The following is a 20,872-nucleotide window of genomic DNA, read 5'->3' on the forward strand; positions in this document are numbered from 1 at the left end:
ATATTTGCTTTACATATTTAGGTGCACCTGTGTTGGATGCATATATATTTACAGTTGGTATGTCTTCTTGGATTGACCTCTTGATCATTATATAATGTTCTTTGTTTCTTGTTATAGTTTTTGTTTTAGAGTCTATTTTGTCTGAAATAAGTATTGCTACCCCAGCTTTCTTTTGATTTCCATTTGCATGGAATACCTTTTTTCTGTCCCCTCACTTTCAGTCTGTGTCTGTCTTTAGATCTGAAGTGTGAGTCTCTTGTAGGTAGCATCTGCATGGGTCTTGTTTTTGTATCTATTTAGTAACTCTGTTTCTTTTGATTGGAGCATTTAATTCATTTACATTTAGAGTAATTATTGATAGTATTTACTTACTGCATTTTGTTAATTTTTTTTTTTTTTTGGCTTGTTTTAGTAGATATTTTATGTTCCTTCTTTTGTCTTCCCTTGTGATTTGATGCCTATCTTTAGTGTTATGTTTGGATTCTTTTCTCCTTTTTGTGTGTGTACCTGTTATGGATTTTTGGCTTGTGGTTAACATGAGGTTTATGTATAGCAATCTCCCTCTCTCCCTCTCTCTCTGTACACACATACACACACACAGTATTTTAAGTTACTGATCTCTTAAGTTTGAATGCATCTTAACAGCAGATCATTTTCACTCCCCCTTCACCATATTTAAAAATTTTTGACATCATGTGTACAGTATTTATACCTTAACTACTTGAGGATGTAGATAATTTACTACTTTTGTCTTTTAACCTTTCTACTACTATTATGAGTGGTTGATCTAGTATCTTTACTGTATATTTGCCTTTATCAATGAGATTTTTCCCTTCATAATTTTTATATTCCTAATTGTGGTCTTTTCTACTTAGAGAAGTCTCTTTAACACTTGTTGTGAAGTTGATTTCATGGTGCTGAACTCTTAGCTTTTGCTTGTCTATAAAACTCATTCAAATCTGAATGATAGCCTTGCTGGATAGAATCTTGGTTGTAGCTTTAAATGTATTCTGCTACTCCCTTTTTGCCTGCAGAATTTCTGCTGAAAAGTCAGCTGATAGCCTTATGGAAGTTCCCTTGTATGTAACTAGTTGCTTTTCCCTTACAGTTCACTGATCCATTCCTTTGTAGCATCTAATCTACTGTTGATTCCTTTTAACATATTTTTTATTTTAGTTATTGTATTCTTCAGTTCTGGTCCTTCTTTATATTTTTAAGTCTTTGTTAGAAACTTCTAATTTCTCAGTGTGTTCATTCATTCATCTTAGTTCTTTGAGCATCTTTATTAAGATCATTATCTTCAACTCTTTTTGGGTAGATTGCTTATCACCACTTCAGTTAATTTTTCTAAGGTTTTGTCTTGTTCCTTTGTTTAGAACATATTCCTCTGTCACCTCATTTTGTTAATTCTCTTTTTATTTCTGTGTTTTTGGTAGGTTGGTTACGTTTCCGATCTTGGATTAGTGGCTTTCTATAGGAGGTGTCCAATGCACTCCCCTCTGGTCACCAGATCTGTATGCTCTAACGATACCCTCTTTGGGTTGAGTTGGCCCTTGTGTTGTGGTGACTGACTACTGTGGGTGCACTGGTAGGCATGACTTGCCCCAAGTCTCATTGGTTGTCTGGTCCTGCCTAGTATGGAGGCTGCTGGCTGCTGATGGGCGGGGCCAGGTCCTGGTATGGCTGACTGTAATGCTGGGGGTTTTGGAGCTAGTGTTGGCCTGCTGGTGGGCAAGGCTGTGACCTGGGGGGTCAGGGGTGGCCCTGGGGCTGGTGTTGATTTGCTGGTAGGCAGGGCTGGTTTCTGTTATTGGTGGCTGTGGGGTCCAGGGTATCCTGGAGCTTGTGTTGTTTCACTGTCTGGCAGAGCTGGCTTCCTTGCGTTTCTGGCTGTGGGGTCCCAGGATTCCTGGAGCCGGTGTCAGCCTGATGGTGGGCAGGGCTGAGTCCCAGTGGCTGACTGTGGGGTCCAAGAGATCCAGGGGCTAGTGCTGGCCCACTGGTGAGTGGGGCTGTGTCCCCACTAGGCTAGCTTCTTGTCCTGGGGCATCCCAGGACTGGTGCCAACCAGCTAGTGAGAGGAGCCGAGACCTGGCACTAATAAGCTAGAGGGAGGATTCCGAAATCGTGCTTGCCACCACCAGTGTTCTTCTGGAAGAACAACTCCCCAGAATGGCTGCAACTGGCGTCTGTGTCCCCAGGGTAAGCTCCAGTTGCCTCCTGCCTCTGTGGGAGGCTCTCCAAGATCAGCACGTGGGTATGACCCAGGCTCCTTTCAAGTTACTGCGTCTGCTCTGGGTCTTGGAGCATTTGAGATTTTGCCGATTTAATTACAATGCCTTTGCTTGTTAAGAGTGGAGTCTCTATTTCCTATAGCCCTCTGATTCTCCTGAAAGTAAGCCTGCTGGCCTTCAAAGCCATACATTCTAGGGACTTGCCTTCCTGGTGGAGAAAACTCAGACTGGGGAGCCCAGTGTTGGGCTTGGACCCCTAGTTCTCTGGGGAGAATTATACAATTGTAATTATCCTTCTATTTGTGAGTTGCCCAGCGTGGGTCTTGACTATCCCTCACTTCTGCCCCTCCTACCTGTCTTGTGGTTCCTTCTTGATATCTTTAGTTGTAGAAGGTCTTTTCGGCTAGTCTTCACATCATTCTTATCAATAGTTGCTCTGTAAAGAGTTATAATTTTAGTGTGCCTGTGGGAGGAAGTGAGCTCAGGGTCTTCCTTCTCTGCCATCTTGGCCATTCCCCCTGGTCTGACATACTTTCATGCAGTTTATTTACTCTATGAAAGTTTCCTACTTGATATGATTTTAATTCCTTGTTTGGATATCATAGAAATCTTTGGTCAGGAACTTAAAAATTCTGGTCAAAAAAATTTTCATTATGCCTGCTAACATCTAATGTTTTCATTTTCTTTCTGAAAAAAAGAAATTTTCAATTTTTAAACTCATTTTGGTGGTTGTACCCTTTTTAGATGCAATAATTAAAGTAGTCTGTATTTCCCTGATATCCCCTTCTTCTGGTTTTCAGTCACAAAAACAAAACTAGAATTTATCTGTTCCTTTTTAGATCTTTTCTTACCTACCTGCCTTTGTAGTAAGAGGAAATCATTCTTGATGCTAAACTTTTTCATTAGCCATTTATTGCTTGCTACATTCGTTGTTTTCCAAATCCCATTTCCTCTTTAAATTCTGTTCAAAGAAACAGTCTCTTTCCTTCATATGGGAAAGGTCTCTTCATTGAAAACTTACTTAAGGCTTCTCTTCTATAAATTAGATTGACAAAAATCATGAATTATTTCACAGCAGAAAAGCGGTAGTTACCTTTTTTTTTTTTCAACACAGGTCATTGGTAAGTAGTGGAAGGGCCCATATATTTCATTTTACCTTTTCAGAGTATACTGCTTTTTTTTTGACTCAAGAGTATATGCTAGCTATGAAGCAATGTGAAAAGTTTGCATTTAACTGATAGAAAGTTGTAGATCTTACTGAGAAGATGTGACTTTAAAAAAAGATAGAGATGAAAACAGGATAAACTTAAGAAGTTCCTATAATCAAGTGTTTTTTAACTGTTGTGGTTTTCTGAGTATTCTTTGGTTCAGTAGACTTCGAATTATTTTATGATTTTCTTTGTTTTAGGAAGCAAGAAAGGTAACACCAGTGTTCCTCATACAGAGAATCAGAAAAAAGATAAGGAATGCAAAAAGAAGTGTTTTTCAGGTGGGTCCAAGAAGAACAAAATTGCACCTGAAGAAGTTACTTCAACTGTCACAAGAAGTCGAAGAATTTCCAGGCGTCCATCTAATTGGTGGGTGGTAAAATCAGAGCAGAGTAAGTATTTTTATTTAAATTATGTTTATTTATAACAGGCTGTTTGATTTATACCCTTATTCTCTTAAGAAAAATCTAGTGAGGAAAAAATTAAATTGGGTCATCAATAGAAATAACTAATTAATTATAAAGATATTCATGAGGTTGGATCATATACAGTATTTTAGATAGAGGGATACAGCTGTAGAAAAACAAAACCAAAAGTGAAAAACCCCTGCTCTCATAGGCTTATATTCTACTGGAGGAAGACCAACAATATAGATATATAATTCACCTGGTGATGGGTCATTAAAAAAATAAAGCAGCTAAGAATTAGAAATGGGAAGTAAATGGCAAGGGTAGGAGTAGATAGGAGAATGGAGCAGAAGACTGTTTTTATAAGAGGTAGCAATGAGAGTTGATTAGGATCTTTCAGAGCACGTATATGAATAAAGTGAAGGAGGGAGCCATATAAATAATTTGGTGTGGAGCATTCCATACCAAGGGAACAGTATTTGTAAAAGTACTGATGGACCATGCTTGGCGTGTTTGAGGAATGTCAAGATCAATATGGCTGAAGAAGAGAGCAAGCCTGGGAGATGAAGTCAGAAAAGCAGGCTGTGATAAACAGTTTAGATGAAGTATATTGGAAAGCTACTAGAGGATTTTAAGCAATAAAAGTGACCTAATTGACTCATCTTTTAGAAGGATTATTTTTACTGCAATGTAGGGAGAGAAGTAGGGCTGGACAAAAATGGGAACATGGAGAATAGTTGGGAGATGGTTGGAGGGAAGAGAATGGAAATGGTTGGATTCAGGATTTTTTTGAAGGTAACTCACAGGAAGTACTGATGAATTAGAGTGAGAGCTGGAGTCTAGGATGATTCAGATTTTTTTTGCTAAACTAGAAGAATGGATATACTGTTTGCTGAGATGAGTAAAGGTATGAGAGAAGCAGATTTGGGAAGGATATCAAGATTTCTGGTTGTGATATGTTAATTAGATATCAAAATAGATATATTGAGGAGATAGCTTGATAAATGAGTCTATAAAGTTGCGGTGACATATCTGGGAGGACATAATTAGGGATTTATCAATATGTAGATGATATTTAAAACTTTGGGACTGCTTAAAATCACCTAGTAGTAGACTGTACCTAGAGAAGAAGGAAAGCCAAGAATTGAGTCCTGGAAGACTCCAGTGTTAAGAGTAGGGAGGAGAAAGGGAGGTCCATCAGAAGAGACTGAAAAGGAGAGTTAGTGAAACAAAAGGAAAATGAGGAGAACTAAGCATTACAGAAGTGAAGTAATAAAAGCATTTTAAGGAGTGGAAGATAAACTATTTTAAATACTGCTCATGGCCTCAATTAGATGAGAGCTAAGAATTGACAGTATGGTTTTTGGCGACATGGAGGTTGTTGGTCCCCTTGATAAAAATGCTTTCTGTGGAATGATGAGATCAAAAGCCTGACTGGAATGGGTTCAAGAGGGTGTAATAAGTGAGATAAGAGAGAGAGTAAGATAAAGGGGCATGGCAGATACGGGGTTGAGGGAAGGTCTCCCTCTCCTTTTTAATATACAAGATGCTACATCAGTTTATCTGCTCGTTAAAATGACCTTATAGAAAGGTAGAGGATAAATACAGGATCAGTCCTTGTGTAGGCAAGGAGAGGGATGTGATCTAGTGCATAGTAAACGGGTTAGCCCTAGATAGGAGCAAGGACATCATGTCATGTAAAAGAGGAAAGACAGAGTGCACGGTGACACTTGGAAGTAGATAGATAGAGTTGATGGTGGGACGATGAATGTTGAGGGGCGGAAATATTGGATAGTATCTTCCAAATTGAGAAGGAACTTTGAGACTGAAAAATGAACCAGGCAACTCCCTAAAGTGCAATTATGAAGTTTATTTTGGGTAACTTATATACAGGCAGAATCAGATGGACGATGATCCAGAGGCACTCATAGCTCACTGTGTGCAGCCAGAAGGGGTACTAGGGAATTTATAGGGACCAAAGCTGAAAATAACATCTGACTACTAGGGAGAAGAAGCATGTTGGCACTGGCAGGAACCAGGGTTTTTTTTCTCCCCTCCACGAGTCTCATAACCATTAACCATCTGTGTCAACAGAAGTTGTTCTTCCAATTTTCATGTAAGGTGAAGGCAGGGATAAAAGTTGATAGGGAACTTATCTGGCTTGGGCTCATTCGTTGTGAGTAGGCTAAATCTCAGTCACATAGAAAGGGGACAGGTAGGGCTGCAGGGACCAAGATAGAGCTGACAAAATGAAGTCAGTGTGGCTCAGCCACACAACGAAAATGTTCCCTTCTGACCATTATTGTTTTCTCAGTGAAATAGTAAGAAGGGACATCAGGTCAAAGTGAAGTGAGAAAGGTGATGACAGAAGTTTGAAGTTACGTTATAGCAAAAAGATATAAACCAAAATCAGCAGAGAAAGACTGCATGGGCAAAGTGTGAAGAAAATCATGTGTAAGCTTCCAAGAGCCCTCTCCCAGCAGATTCATACGGGAGGCACTTAGTTCCTCTAGCAGTGAGTTTTGACAAATGTGTAAAATGTTGTCTATCAGGGAAGCTCATTAGAAGTTTAGTGCCCAAGATTTTTATTGGGGATGATCATCTAGGCACCCTCTGCCTAGCAAGTACTGAAATTCCAGACTCCCTGAAGAAAAGCAAGTATTTGTCATAAACTGTATTTTTTGTACAAGCAGTTAGGCACACTAAACCACACTTAGCAGTTAGGAAACGATAGGAACCCTCCTAAAATTCAAGTTCCTACATGCTAGCCAAGGGCTAACTTTACAAGCAGGCCTTTCAGTGGATAGCATTCTTAGGCCTGCTGTGCCAAGTCTTTTCTGTATAATATGAAATATTTATTATTTAGGAAGTATTTTTAAAGGAGATGATAATGGAAAGATTGGTATATAGTAAGATAGTATTTAGATCAGCAAGTGAGAGACTAGTGTATATATGGCACTGCATCTGTGAGGCATTGTTGCTATAAATTATCAAATCGTAGTCAAGTAAGAAATATTTATTCTGTTGCAGCTCTTGGATTTTATTATTTATTTATTTATTCATTCACTTATTTAAACTTTTTTTATTGAGTTAATGTCATTTTACAATGTTGTGTCAAATTCCAGTGTAGAGCACGATTATTCAGTTATACATGAACATACATACCTTCATTGTCACATTCTCTTTTGCTGTGAGCCACCACAAGATCCTGTATATATTTCCCTGTGCTACACAGTACAATCTTGTTTATCTATTCTACATTTTGAAATCCCAGTCTGTCCCTTCCCACCCCCACAGCTCTTGGATTTTAGAGTTAAATCTGAGTTCAAATTATGATTCCTCCACTTTGAGTAGATTATTTTGTTCAGGTGCTTACTCTGTAAAATGTGATTACCAATACTTATACCTCATTAAGTTGTTGTAAGGATTAAATGGCGTATTTTTAGTATTAAAATATTAACTACTACTGTTACTGCTACTTATCTTTTTGCCTCAGGTTGCTGGAAACTGTACTGTGGTAAATGAGTGTGTAAATATATGGATAAATAAAAATCTTACAGAGCTTCTATATGCATGCTAGAACTCCAAAACTTACCAGAGAAGATCTGAAAAATATATCAGTCCTGAAACATGTTGGGTTTCTGATCAAATAGGGAGTCACACAAGTGGAGGAATGCTTATAGATCACCTAGTCCAAACTCCTTCATCTGATGGAAGAAGTCTGAAGCCCAGAAAAGAAACCTGAGTTCCCCCTAAGGTCATAGACCTTTGTGCTAGAATTAGAAAACAATAGAACCTAGATTTCTTGATTATTGATCTATGTGATCCTGCTGCTTTTTTATTTATGTCGAGAACTGAATGCTCACTGTGAGGCAGGAATGGTTTTAGGCTGGGCCAGGACTAGATGAGGCAAGTGAATAACCTAGAATGGGAAGTTTAAGGAGGCACTTGGTCTTAGGGTTGTGTGAGTGACTCAGAGTAAATACCTTAAATTTTCCACCCTAGTTAGAATTTATATTTTTTCATTATGAGAACTTTTAATATGTACCCTCTGAATGTAGAGGAAAGGAAACTCTCCTACGTTGTTAGTGGGGATGTAATTTGGTGTAGCCACTGGGGAAAGCAGTATGGAGATTCCTTAAAAAACTAAAAATAGAGTTACCATATGATCCAGCAGTCCCACTCCTGGGCATATAAAGAAGTTGTGGTATAAAGAGGTTGTAGTATAGTACATATAATGGAGTACTATTCAGCAATAAAAAGAATGAAATAATACCATTTGCAGCAATATGGGTGGACCTAGAGATTATAATACTAAGTGAAGTAGGACAGACAGGGAAAGACAAATATATGTTATCACTTATATGTGGAATCTAAAAAATAATATAAATGAATCTATTTACAAAACAGAAATGTTCTCACAGATGTAGAAAATAAACATGGCTACCAAAAGGGAAAGAGAGGTGGGGAAGTATAAATTAGGAGTATGGGATTTGTAAATACTAACTACTACACATAAAGTAGATAAACAGCAAGGTCCTGTGTATAGCACAGGGAACTACAGTCAATAGCTTGTAATAACCTATTATGAAAAGAATATGAAAAAGAGTATATCTGTAAACTCAATCATTATGCTGTACGCCAGAAACTAATACAACATTGTAAATCAATTATGCGTCAATAAAAAGGGATATACTTTCTGATAATAATTTTGCACTGTACAGCATATTACTGTGTTTTACCCCTTATACTTGTACAGTGTTACATGTGAGTTATATATCAGTAAAACTGAGAAAAAAAAATTTTTCCAAGCTAGGCTACTCTTGCTTCACCACGGTCCTGCCCCTGGTGTTAGGCACTGGGAATATAAAGATAGGTAAAAACACCAATCTTGGTCTTAAGAAATTGTCAGTCTGCTGGAAGAGAGCGATGAGTAAAACAATCAGATGTATAATAAACATTATAAAGGAATTGAGAGAGAGCTACTCAATTTAGCCTTGGGAATTAGAGAAAGCTTCCTGAACGATGAATTAAGAGTAACCTAAGTGATTGGATGTGGTGAGGGAAAGGATGGAATATTTCAAGCAGAAGTAGCATGTGCAGAGATCTGTAGCTGAGGGCTTGACCTTTTAAAAATTGTTTCATCAGAATTATCTGGGGGAATTGTTAAAACACAAATTACAGGACCCTACTCTGAGAATTCTGATTTAGTAAGTCTGAGGTAAGGCCTGAGAAGTTTCATTTCAAACAAATTCACAGGTGTTGCTGATTTGCTGCTCTAGGGACTACTGGACTACCTTTTAAGACCAGTGCTTAAGAGAAATGCAGATAATTCAGTACTCCTGCCTTTTTTTGGTTTGTTTGTTTGGAGGAGAGTGTTGAGTGTTGTGGTTAACATAATAAGCACTCCAGATGTAGTAATAAATTAGTATCGAAAATATTTAGACTTAATCCTTAAGCTATAGGTAATCACTAAAAGATTCTAACCAGGGTTGTAATGATCCAACTTCTGTTTTCCAAGGATGATTCTTGAAACACTGTGAAGGGATGGATTGAAAAATGGCAAGGCTGGAGAAAGGAGATTAGTTAAGAGGCTGTTTTAATGATCCAGATAAGAAATGATTTGAAAGACCCTGCTAAAGACAGATAGCAGAGCTTAAAAGAAGAGGATTTGAGAGACATTAAAAGAAAGTAGAATTTAGGAATTGCTTATGAATAGGGTCAGGATTTTTGGATGACTCAGATTTCTAGTTTAGGCATCTGGGTAAATAGTTGTTTCACTGATAAAAACAAAATCGGAGGGGTAGATTTGGGGGAGAGTAGTCGGTGAATATTATAGTTATCAGCATGTACATAGTAATTAAAGTTATGGGTAGATAGGTCTCTCAGAGAGAGTACATGGAGTGAGAAGATGAAGCTAGGACGTTGGCGGAAATACCAGGATCTTAAGGATGGCTAGAAGAGTAGTGGGGAGAACTGGAGAGGGTGGTTCTAGAAGCTTGTGTTTAATCTAAAAGGTTTGGTACATGTATCTATAAATGGAAGCGATGCGTAGTTTATGAATTAAATTTGAAAACAAATGTTGCCTATGATATTGGGGTATGTGTTTATATGTTAAAATATAAATAATGTTGGTATTTTAGTGAGCCAGATAATCTGGCCAAACACTATACTAACTTCAGGTTATCATTTGATCCTTTAGATCCTTTTTATAGCAATTCTTCAATAAGAAATGAATTGTCAGTGTATCACAACAGTAGACGAAAACCTGCTGAAGAAGTAAACCAATCATCTAAGAATATTGGGAAAAAAACTGTCCCATTGAAAATGCAGAAGAGAGCTGCTAAAGGCAGCTCAAGAGCACAGAAAGTTTTAAATGCTAAAGATTCTGGAGGAATTATTGACCATGATGGAATTTCCAGTTGTCCCCAGAATGAGTCTTTGGAAGGTGATGAGGCAGACTTGGCTAAGAAGAAAAACCTTGATCCTTCTGGGTAATGTCTGTTATGTGTGCAATATAGTTGTTTTTGTTTGGCATTTTAATAATAGTTTGTCTATGTTTTATTTACTCATTTATAGAGCAGCAAAATTAGCATAAAGGAGTCTGCATTCTGACAGACCTCGTGGTAAATCCACACTCTGCCATTAGCTAGCTAGATGATACCTCAGGCAAAATACTTCTCTGAATATATTTCCTCATCTTCAAATGGGGAATAATATATGGCACATGGGATGTGAGTGATTAATAAGGTAAGTATCATTGTCACCTAACAATTGCTTCCTTATTTTAAATTGTGGTAAAAACACATTACATAAAATTTATTTTCTGAATCATTTTTAAATGTATAGTTTGAGTTGCTTTCTTTTAGGTGAAGTTAATATTACTTCAGTAATCAGGAATACATCTTATTTCTTTTCTTCATAAGATGATAATAGTTAACATCTTTTAGTGGTTATTATATATCAAGTATTTGCTAGGTGTTTTCAGTGAATTCTCATGAGTCCTAACAACCTAGTGAGGTATTATTCTTAATGTGTTTTTACTCTTTGATATAAACGTTCACTCATTCATTCACTCAAAAAATACTTAATACATATTATGTGTGAGAAACTACAAGGTGCTAGGGATGTATTGATATAAATGTTAGTGTTCTAAAATATATTAGTGTATGTCATTATGGTGCAGACTATCTAAACAGTATTGAATAGAGCATTTCCCTGCACTGATATATAATGCCCTCTCTGTCTTATATCACGTTTCCATATTTACATCAGCCTGTTCCTTATATCATTTAATTTTCATGAAAAATCTTGAAAGGTGAATAGGACAGGTATTAGTTCCAGTTTCATGAAGAAGAAGGTACATATAGGTTAAATAAGTGTGTCATTGGATACCTAGGTCTTCTGACTACTAATCCAGTTGTTTTTACTGGAATGTATTAACAAAATAGATCTCCCTTTTATTAAACAAAGCAGATAAGCCTTAGCTATGAGTTGAAAGAAATACTAAGGTGAGGGGAAGGGTATAGCTCAGTGGTAGAATGCATGCCTAGCATGCATGAGGTCCTGGATTCAATCCCTAGTACCTCCATTAAAAAAATAAATAAGTGAATAAACCTAATTACCCCCCCCCCCGCCAAAAACCCCAACCAAACCAAAAAAAGAAAGAAAGAAAGAAAGAAAAATATTAAGGCAAAAAAAAAAAAAAGTTGAGTTTTTATGTTGAGTTTGAGTTTGAGCTTGTATCCCTAAAACGAACCTTGTTTTATGCACAGTGAGAAGGAGTTAGTCTAGTTAGAAATACCTGAAGTTGACAGTTGATTCAGTATCTGCTTAAGAAAACCTGTTTGGTATCTGGATTCATAGAAAGAAGGATCTTTCAGACATTTGTTTAGTTAAGCTGTATAGTCATTAAATACTTACTATGTGTAGAAAATCAAGTATATAATTATTTTGGTATTCTATCTGTCATAAAGTGGAAAGATAAACTTACTTAGTGACTCTTGTGGAAACCTCAAAGATAATTTAGATATAAAAGGCATGTTAGCAGTTTTATTGTTCTGTATTTAGGAAAGGAAAAAAAAGAGAAAACATTATTACATTATAATATGAGTATGCGTCTGCTTTGTCTAAGGAATCTTCCTGATTAGGAATATTATGTGAACTTCTCCTTTATATGAGTAACAGATATTAAAACTTTTAACTTGTTTTAAAGTGCTATTTTTTGCTTCTGATAACCTAGTAACCATGGTCATTAATTGAACTACAAGCTAACATCCTTCTTCCCCTCTTAAAGCCTTTAGAAAAAGAAAAATCTTAAAGAGCTAGTGCATTTAAAGTATAAGAAGCAATTTCTTTGAGTTTCTCTCATTTAAAATTTTTATAAGCATCTAATTTTTATATTATTTCTCTAAGCCATTTGGAATAGAAGCTCACTACATTAGATTTTTTAACAACTTAATTGAGGTATAATTCACATGCAGTTCACTCATGAAATGTGTTCAGTTGTATTCATAGAGAAGTGCAAACCATCAAAACAGTTAATTTTAGAACATTTTCATCACCAGTATCCTTCAGTGATCATCTCCCTGTCCCTCTCCCCAACAACCCTAAGCGACTGCTAACCTACTTTATGTCTCTATAGATTTCTCTTTTCTGAACTTTCATGTGAATGAAATCACATAGGATCAAGTTTTTTTGTTTGGTTTCTTTCATTTTGTGTATTTTCAAGTTTTATATGTGTTGTACCATGTATCAGTACTTCATTCCTTTTTATGACTGAGTACTATTTTGTTTTGTTACACCACACTTTGTTTATTCATTTATCCATTGGTGGACATTTGAGTTGCTTCTACCTTTTGGCTATTACAGAGTAATACTGATAAAAACATTTGTGTACAAGTGGAATTGCCAAGTCATGTAATAACTCTACCTTTAATTTTTTGAGGAACTGCAAGACTGTTTTCCAAAACATTTGCACCATTTTACATTCCTACCAGCAGTGTATGAGGCTTCCAGTGTCTTCACATCCTTGTCAACATTTGTTATTACCTGCCTTTGATTCTAGCCATTCTAGTTGGTAGGAAATGGTGTTTCATTGAGGTTTTCATTTTCATTTCCATGAGGACTAATGATGTCAAGCATCTTTTGTGTGCTTATTGGCCATTTACATATCTTTACAGATTATTTCAGGTCCTTTGCCTAATTTTAAATTGGGTTGTCTTTTTTATTGAATTCTAAGAGGTATTTATGTATTCTAGATACAACTCTCTTTTCAGATAAATGATTTGCAAATATTCTGTCTCATTCTTTGGGTTGTCTCACTTTCTTGATTGTGTCCTTTGAAGCACAAAAGTTTTTAATTTTCATAAAGTCTCATTTATCTATTTTGTCTGTTGTTGCTTGTACTTTTGGTGTCATATCTAAGAACCCTTTTCTCAATTCAAATTTAAGAATATTTACCCCTGCTTTTTTCCTAAGTTTTAGCTTTTTTATAGTTTTAGCTCTTAAATTTAAGTCTTTGATCCATTTTGAGTTATTTTTTGTATATCCTGTGAAGGGTCTGACTTCATTCTTTTGCATTGTGACTATCCAGTTGTCCCATAACTATAGAAAAGACATTTATTGCCCCCATTAAATGGGCTTAGCGCCATTTTTTAAAATCAGCTGACCATAGATGTATAGGTTTATTTCTGGATTCTCAATTTTATTCTGTTGTCTATATCCAGTTGTTTTTTCTAGTACCACACTGTCATGATTACCATTGCTTTGAGGTAAGTTTGAAATCAGAAAGTGTGACTTTTCTTTTTCAGGGATATTTTGGCTATTCTGGGTCCCATGCAATTCCATATAAATTCTAGATTCAGTATATCAATTTCTACAAAGATGTCATTTGGGATTCTGATAGGGATTATGTTGAATCTATCAATTTGAGGAATATTGTCATCTTAACAATGTCCATTGAGCCATGAAAATGGGATGTTTTTCCTGTTATTTAGATCTTCTTTAATTTTTTTCCAACAGTGTTTTGAGAGTTTAAATTTTACCACTTCTTTTTGTTTGTTTGTTTTTAAATGGAGGTACTGGGAATTGAACCCAGGACCTCGTCCTAATTAAGCATGTGCTCTGCCCCTGAACTGTTACTCTCCACTACACTTCTTCTGTTAAATTTATTCCTAAGTATTCCTTTTGATGCTATTGTGAATGAATTCTTTTTAAGTTTCATTTTTGAATTGTCCATTGCAAGTGTATAGAAATACAATTGATTTTTTTGTATGTCAGTCTTTATCCTGCAGCCTTGTTGAACTCATGAGTTAGTTCTGATAGCTTTTTAGTAGATTTTGTAGGACTTTGTAAGTACAAGATCATGTCATTTGTGATAGTTTTACTTCTTCCTTTCCAATCTGGATGCTTTCACTTTCTTTTTCTTGCATTATTGCCCTGGCTAAAATCTTCAGTACTATATTCAGTGGACTTCCTTGTCTTGTTTTTAATCTTTGAGGGAAAACATCTAGTCTTTCACCGTTCAATATGTTGTTAGCTGTGGGTTTTCATAGATGCCCTTTTATCAAGTTGAGGAAGTTCTTTTTTATTCCTAGTTTGTTGAGTGTTTTTATCATAAAAATACTGCATTTTGTCAAATTTGTTTTTAATCTATTGATATGACAATGTGATTTTTTTCTAATTGAGATAATGTATTACATTAATTGATTGTTGGATATTAGACCAAACTTGCATCTCTGGTGTAAATCTCATTCTGTCATCATGTGTAATTCTGTTTATATGTTGCTAGTAATTTGTGGAGGTGGTGTTTGTTTTTTGGGTTTTTTTGTCTGTAGTTTTCTTGTGATGTGTTTGTCTGGTTTTGATATCAGGGTGATACTGACTTCACAAAATGAGTTGGGAAGTGCTCTTCTGTTTTTGGAAAAGTTTATGAAGAATTCGTATTAAGTCTTTAAATAATGGTAGAATTCAGTGGTGAACCTATCTGGGCCTGGGCTTTTCTGGTTAGTTTTTTGATTACTGATTTATCCTATTGTTATAAATTTTTGAGATTGTTTATTTTTTCTTGAATCACTTGGTAATTTGTGTGTTTCTAGGAATTTGTCCGTTCCATCTAGGTTATCTGATTTGTTGGTGTTTAATTGTTCATAGTATTCTCTAATGACCTTTTTTATTTCTTTTGACTCTAGTGGTAGGACCTAGACAGAGACTAGAACCTCCAGAAATAAACTATCAAAGAATACTCAGAAGTTTGCATGTTCTTTTGTTCTCTTGCATGCAGATTTTTTTCATGTATAATAAGAATAGGCTGGTAGACTGAATCAAGAAGCATATTAAAACAGGACTTGTAAGAGAAATGTGAGGGAGGAGAGAGAATTATGCGGTCTAGGAATAATGTGTTTACGTATATTTAGGGTAAACCAGTTGGCTGTCAGCTACCAAAGAGATGGGTCTAGGTCCCTCTGAAAACAATTTCAGTTGTTTGTGGATTTTCATAAACCCATGTTGGATTAACTGTGTAGTATACATCATAAGCTACTCATAGGTAATGTCTCCCAGTGCCCTCCTGTTATCCTTTCTATCTTTGTTAGGCCGGATCTGTACCATTTCTTTTATCAGAATTTTTCAAATTAGAACTCTTGGTAGGTTCTAGAAACATAATTTCCTTCCTGGACTAGTTGTAAATTTTAGGACCTGAACAAGGTTATCTGATACTTGTTATAGCCAATATTATATTGTCTACTTACCTCTTTAATGTTTCTGGGAGAAATATTTTTTGAAGAAATATGAACAATTATAAACTTTTCATTTTCATAGAGATACAGGAAGCTCAAAGGATCAAGATAGTATGGCTGCACAAAGTGTGCATCTAAAGTCTCAGATCAATGGATATACATGCAAGACACCAGCAGAGTCTAACTTGGATTCTGGAGAGCCTGGGACCTCAGTTTTGGAAGGGAGGTATGCATGTGTTCTAAGGATAATAGGATTTACTCATTGTATTTGTTACCTATTGCCATGTAACAAATTACCCCCAAAGTTTAATTTTAATTTTGTTAATGGCTTGCAGACATTATTTCACTTTCTGTGGGTAGAAATCTGGGAGAGACTTAGCTGGCTAGTTCAGGCTCAGGGAGTCTCATGAGGTATAGTGGTCAAGATCTGTTTGGTTTGCATTCCTTTGAAAGCTTGACTGGAACTTGGAGGATCCACTTATATGGTGGCTTGGTCACATAGCTGTTAGCTGCAGGTCACAGTTCCTTGTCTTGTGGCTCTCTCCATAGGGCTGTTTAATATGGCAACTGGCTTCCACCAGCAGGTGATCCAAGAGAAAGTGTGACTATGACAGAGGTCATAGTACCTTTTAATGACCTGGTCTCTAAAGTCTTCCACTTTATTCTGTTCATTAGAAACAAGTCACTAAGTCTACACCACACTCAGGAAGAGGGGAGTTAGAATTAGTATGTACCTTTTGAAAGGAACATTATCTAAGAATTTGTGGATATATGTTTAAAGTGAGCATACTCAGTGAGCAAACCAAATAAACCTACTTTCATAATATCTGAAGTCATATAACCCTTTTTCAAAATGAAGGGATGGTAAATTATAGCAGACTCTCAGACTTCAAAGGGATAGCTAAGATTTCTTTACTATTTAGGAACTATGAGACCTGTCCTGGGGTCATAATAGGAGGAAGAGGATCTAGGACTTGAATAAGCTGAATTATCTCTGAACAGTTTCTGGACTGTATTTTAAATTACTTGTTTTTGGCTGTAGTTTAAAAAAATTAAGATAAGCTGATCATTTCTAATTTTATTTCTTATGGTTTGATTTTTATCAAAGAATGTTATTTGCATTGACTTAAATTTGTAATTCTGATCCATGAGTTAGTTTGAAAGGTTATAAAATTCAGTATTATTGTGTTTGACAAATCAATTGTGGAACTAAATGGTAGATTTTGTTTTATGCATGAGTATATTCTTAATGTTCTATAACACCATTCTTGGTTTTATAAGAAAGAAATCTTTGGCAGTTTTAGGAGAAAATTGACCATTAAGGTAGATTTATTAGATGTATTTATTCTAAAAACACAAATCTTGTGGTTTGTTTTTTCTTAAGTGGACCTTCCAGGCTCAAGAATTATTTAACGTCTGGGAAGAATAATTTGGATGTGGATGATAATGAAGTTCAGGAAAGTTCAGGTAAGTTATGATTTATTTTCTACTGTCTTGATTTTTGTAGCATTATGCATATGGAGTAAGGTATGCTATGTTTTGTTTAAATTACCACTGGTGGCAAGTGTGTGTTGAGTACCTACTTTTAAGAGCCTTACTTTATGGTTAGAGATTTGTAAGACCTTGTACCTAGGTGAGAGAGGGAGGGAACTTAGCTTAGCTAGGCGATTCTCATTTTGGCTCTCTCATGCATTTGTAGATGGATGCAGGCCACTGGGGTTGAGGTCATTTGAAAGAACAGCTGGGCTGGAAGTCCAAGGTGACTTCTTCACCAATATATTTGGTACCCAGCCAGGGTGGCTGAAATAGTTGGGTGGGAGAGGGGTGGCCAAGCATCTTTTTTTTTCTTTCACATAGCCTTTCCATGTGGTTATCTGGGGTTTCCTCACAGCAATGTAGTCTTGGGGTAATCAATCTTCATACATGGTGGCTGTCTTTCCCCAGAGTGAAGTTCCAAGAGACCCAGGTGGAACTTGCATATCTTAGAACTTAGCCTTCAAAATCCCAGAATGTCATCTCTTCTTAATTTTGTTAGTTGAACTACTCACTAAGGCCAGCGGAGTTCCAAGGAAAAGGGAATTAAACTTTGCCTCTTGATGAAGAACAACATTTGTGCATAGGAGGAGAAAGAATTGATGGCCGCTATGTTTAGATGCTGTTTACCACACTGAAGTTGAGAACCCTTGACCTAATTGTCACACTGCTAAATTCAGTATAGTTGAACTGTTTTAGAACTTTAAGGATCATAGATTACATTATTAACATATCAATTATTATCACACCTTGCATTTTAATCCACTGAGTGACTTATTTTGCTTCAAGTCCATAAGCAATAGAAAGCCTATTTGTTTTTTGTGACTTATAATTGTTATCCGCTTAAGATGTATTAATTGTAGCAAAATCTAGAGACATACTGTACTGTTTTTCATGAGTCTTCATTCAGCAATGAAAAGCAAAGGAGGTAAAAAAATGTACTGTCAAGTCAAATTTTATTTTAAAGTATTTATACTGATGTTGACTGAGTAACATACTTTAACTCAACATGGAATTAATTAGCAGCCATCACTCATGATATTTCTTGTAAAATTTGCAGATGATTCGAGAGTAAAAAGATCTAACTCGACACCAGAGAACAAAATGCATTACAAATTAGGTAAATTATTTTTTCTTAATATTTTCATATTATAAAACCTCTTATTTCTAACTATAGTTTAATTTTTTTCTCAAGCAGCGGGAAAATATTATTTGGATTAATTGTCAGATAAATTAAACTTTTATATTTAGTTTTCATGGATTTCATGGTAAATCATCACAGGTCACTGTGATGATGAGTTTCTTTATTGTTCATTTATAAATCCTACAGTCCTCTCATTCATTGCCCTAGGGAGCTGATCTCACCTAGGGAGCTGATCTCACCTAGGCTAAGAAGCTAGGGTGGAAAATTCTATAAAATATAACTGCTGGATAGCTGGTATCCCTGACAACTTCTTCCATTTTTATCCAATTCACTTCTAAACAAAGCAATAACTAGGATAAGTAAATAGGGAAAGTTAGGAGCTAGGGAACCCATGGAGAGGCCCATGTGAGGATGAACTCTGTGGTTCTCAAAGAGATATTTGCCAGTCAGGGTTCATAGGGCCTCCCAAGTTTGTGGGATTGGAGTGGCTTTTTAATATTTCTCCCTATACTTGAGTCTGTGAGTGTTTCTGTGCTTATACCTGAAGAGAAGCAGTAGCAGTGAAGCTTTCTCTGATTGCTCCAACCAAAACCTCACATCTTGTCAGTTAGTATTTTGTGGGCCCATGTGAAGATAGACTGATATACTTCTCAGTGCTTAATGCTTATCTTGGAATAGAATATGACTAGAGTGAGGAGCAGGCAAAGAGAAATAAGAATGTCTGTGAGCAGAGGTTTTCAGCAACCTGAGAGGAAAATCAAGCATTATTCTTAAGAATAGTGGCAGTCTCTGGTGAGCTAGAACTTCTGTGGTAGATGGATAACACTTTTAACAATGAAAGAAATATGAGTACTTCCAGAGATTTAGTTATATCATAGAAGGCTTTTTAGTCCTAAAGCATAATTTTTCAGTTTAAAAAGTCAGTAGTTGAACAGAAAGTAAGGATAGTCACTCTTGAGAGCTAAATTAGTAACTGGTGTTGACATGAAAGAAATTTCTCATAACAGAAATACAAAAAACATGGAAACCGTGAAGAAAAAAATATGCAATGGAAATAACATGGAAACATCAGCTAAAACATGCAAATTAAAGGAATTCCAGAAAGAAGAAATAAATGGAGGAGTGAAAACAGTTAAAGAAAGTACTTGTTAAAACTTCCCTGGAGTAAAGATAGGCTTCATCTACAATTTGAACGAGTTTACCAACTGCCAGTCAGAGTTAATGAAAAAGATACACCTCTAGATATAAGCTAATAAAATTTCTAAATTTCAAGGATAGAGGAAAGCTTCCAGATGGAAAAGTTACATATAAAGAAGAGAAAATGACTAGCACTGCTTATCTGTGTAACACTGGAAGAATAAAATAATATATATAGCCTACTTTTAGAAATGTATTATACCATCCTATGTTATAACTAGCCAAGATATCTTTCTTTCTGATAAGTGAATTTACTTTGCAGATAATGAAATATTAAGTTTAGTATCCTCAATATAAAATATCTGTGTATGGTAATCTAACCAAGTATCATATAAATCAGAACTAAGTCCAAAGAAAGGAAACAGTGGCGAGGAATAATTCTGAATATATGTGGTTAAATTTAAATAAAGTGTATTTGTTTTCTGTGTACCAAATTACTACAAATTTAGTGGTTTAGATAACACACATTTATTATCCCATGGTTTCCATGGGTTAGGAGCCTAGGCACAAATTAGCTGGGTTCTCTGTTCGAGGTTCTCATAGGCTGCAGTCAGAAGTGTTAGCCTGGGCCATGGTCTTACCTGAGGCTCAAGGTCCTCTTCCAAGCTCATGTGGTTGTTAGCAGAATTCAGTTCCTTGAAACTATAGGATTGAGGTACCTGTTTTCTTGGTGTGTGTTAGCCATGGGCCACTGCTCTCAACTTCTGGAGGTCACCTGCAGTTCCTTGTCACATGATTCTTTCCCTAGGCCCCTTCACAATGTGGCACCTTGCTTCTTCAGAGTCAGCAGAGAATAATTTCTCTCTGCTTCTGCTAGGTAGCATCTTATATGTATAGCCGTGATGTAGTCACAGGAGTGATTTCCTATCACTTTTACCATATTCTGTTGAATATGTCATAGGTATCTTAGAGAAGGTGATTATACATAGGCATGTCTCATTGCTCACACTTTAGGGTGTCTGCTACTTAATGCTAATGTGATTGGGGATTTATAAGTGCTAAGTAATGATTTTTGCAATAATAGCTTGAAATCCAGACCATCTTAACAAAACTTGATATGGTGGAGAGGAGAATAGAAGTGGAAGACATGTAATAAAAGTGTAAAAGTTTTATTTTACTAAGTGAGAAAAAGGAGAAGATAACATATCTTGGTAATGGGTATAGTTTTTAATATAATCATGGAGAAATGAGAGTTTGATTTTTGAGTGTCAGGTGTGGGAAGGTAACCAATGTTAGAGTCCAGAAGCACAGCTAAACTTTGAAAGGACCAAGGTTTGGGGGGTGGGGAAAGAAATGGTATTCTGATCAAACCAATAAAAATGAGGGGAAAAAAGAATCACTAATGTAAAATAACCAGTAAATATAAAGTAAGATGTGAGGAATAAAAGGAAGCATATTACTTGTTACACTA

The 20,872-nt window shown here is 36.0% G+C and overlaps 1 protein-coding gene across 4 annotated transcripts in view; it reads left to right on the top strand.

Moving 5' to 3' along the window:
* The window catches only part of CENPC (centromere protein C), a 62,701-nt gene that overhangs the window by 29,612 nt on the left and 12,217 nt on the right, over positions 1 to 20,872 (top strand). For all 4 annotated transcript variants that reach the window (XR_004312327.1, XM_032459154.1, XM_032459145.1 and 1 more), the window contains 5 exons: positions 3,643 to 3,834; positions 10,052 to 10,343; positions 15,670 to 15,813; positions 16,972 to 17,054; positions 18,181 to 18,240. Coding sequence is in view for 3 of the 4 variants with exons in the window: in XM_032459154.1 (XP_032315045.1) it covers positions 3,643 to 3,834; positions 10,052 to 10,343; positions 15,670 to 15,813; positions 16,972 to 17,054; positions 18,181 to 18,240 (771 nt within the window). In the remaining variant the exon portion in view is untranslated. The remainder of the gene's footprint in view (positions 1 to 3,642; positions 3,835 to 10,051; positions 10,344 to 15,669; positions 15,814 to 16,971; positions 17,055 to 18,180; positions 18,241 to 20,872) is intronic.

Source organism: Camelus ferus, chromosome 2 (assembly GCF_009834535.1).
Source record: "Camelus ferus isolate YT-003-E chromosome 2, BCGSAC_Cfer_1.0, whole genome shotgun sequence".
NCBI classification, from domain to species: domain Eukaryota; kingdom Metazoa; phylum Chordata; class Mammalia; order Artiodactyla; family Camelidae; genus Camelus; species Camelus ferus.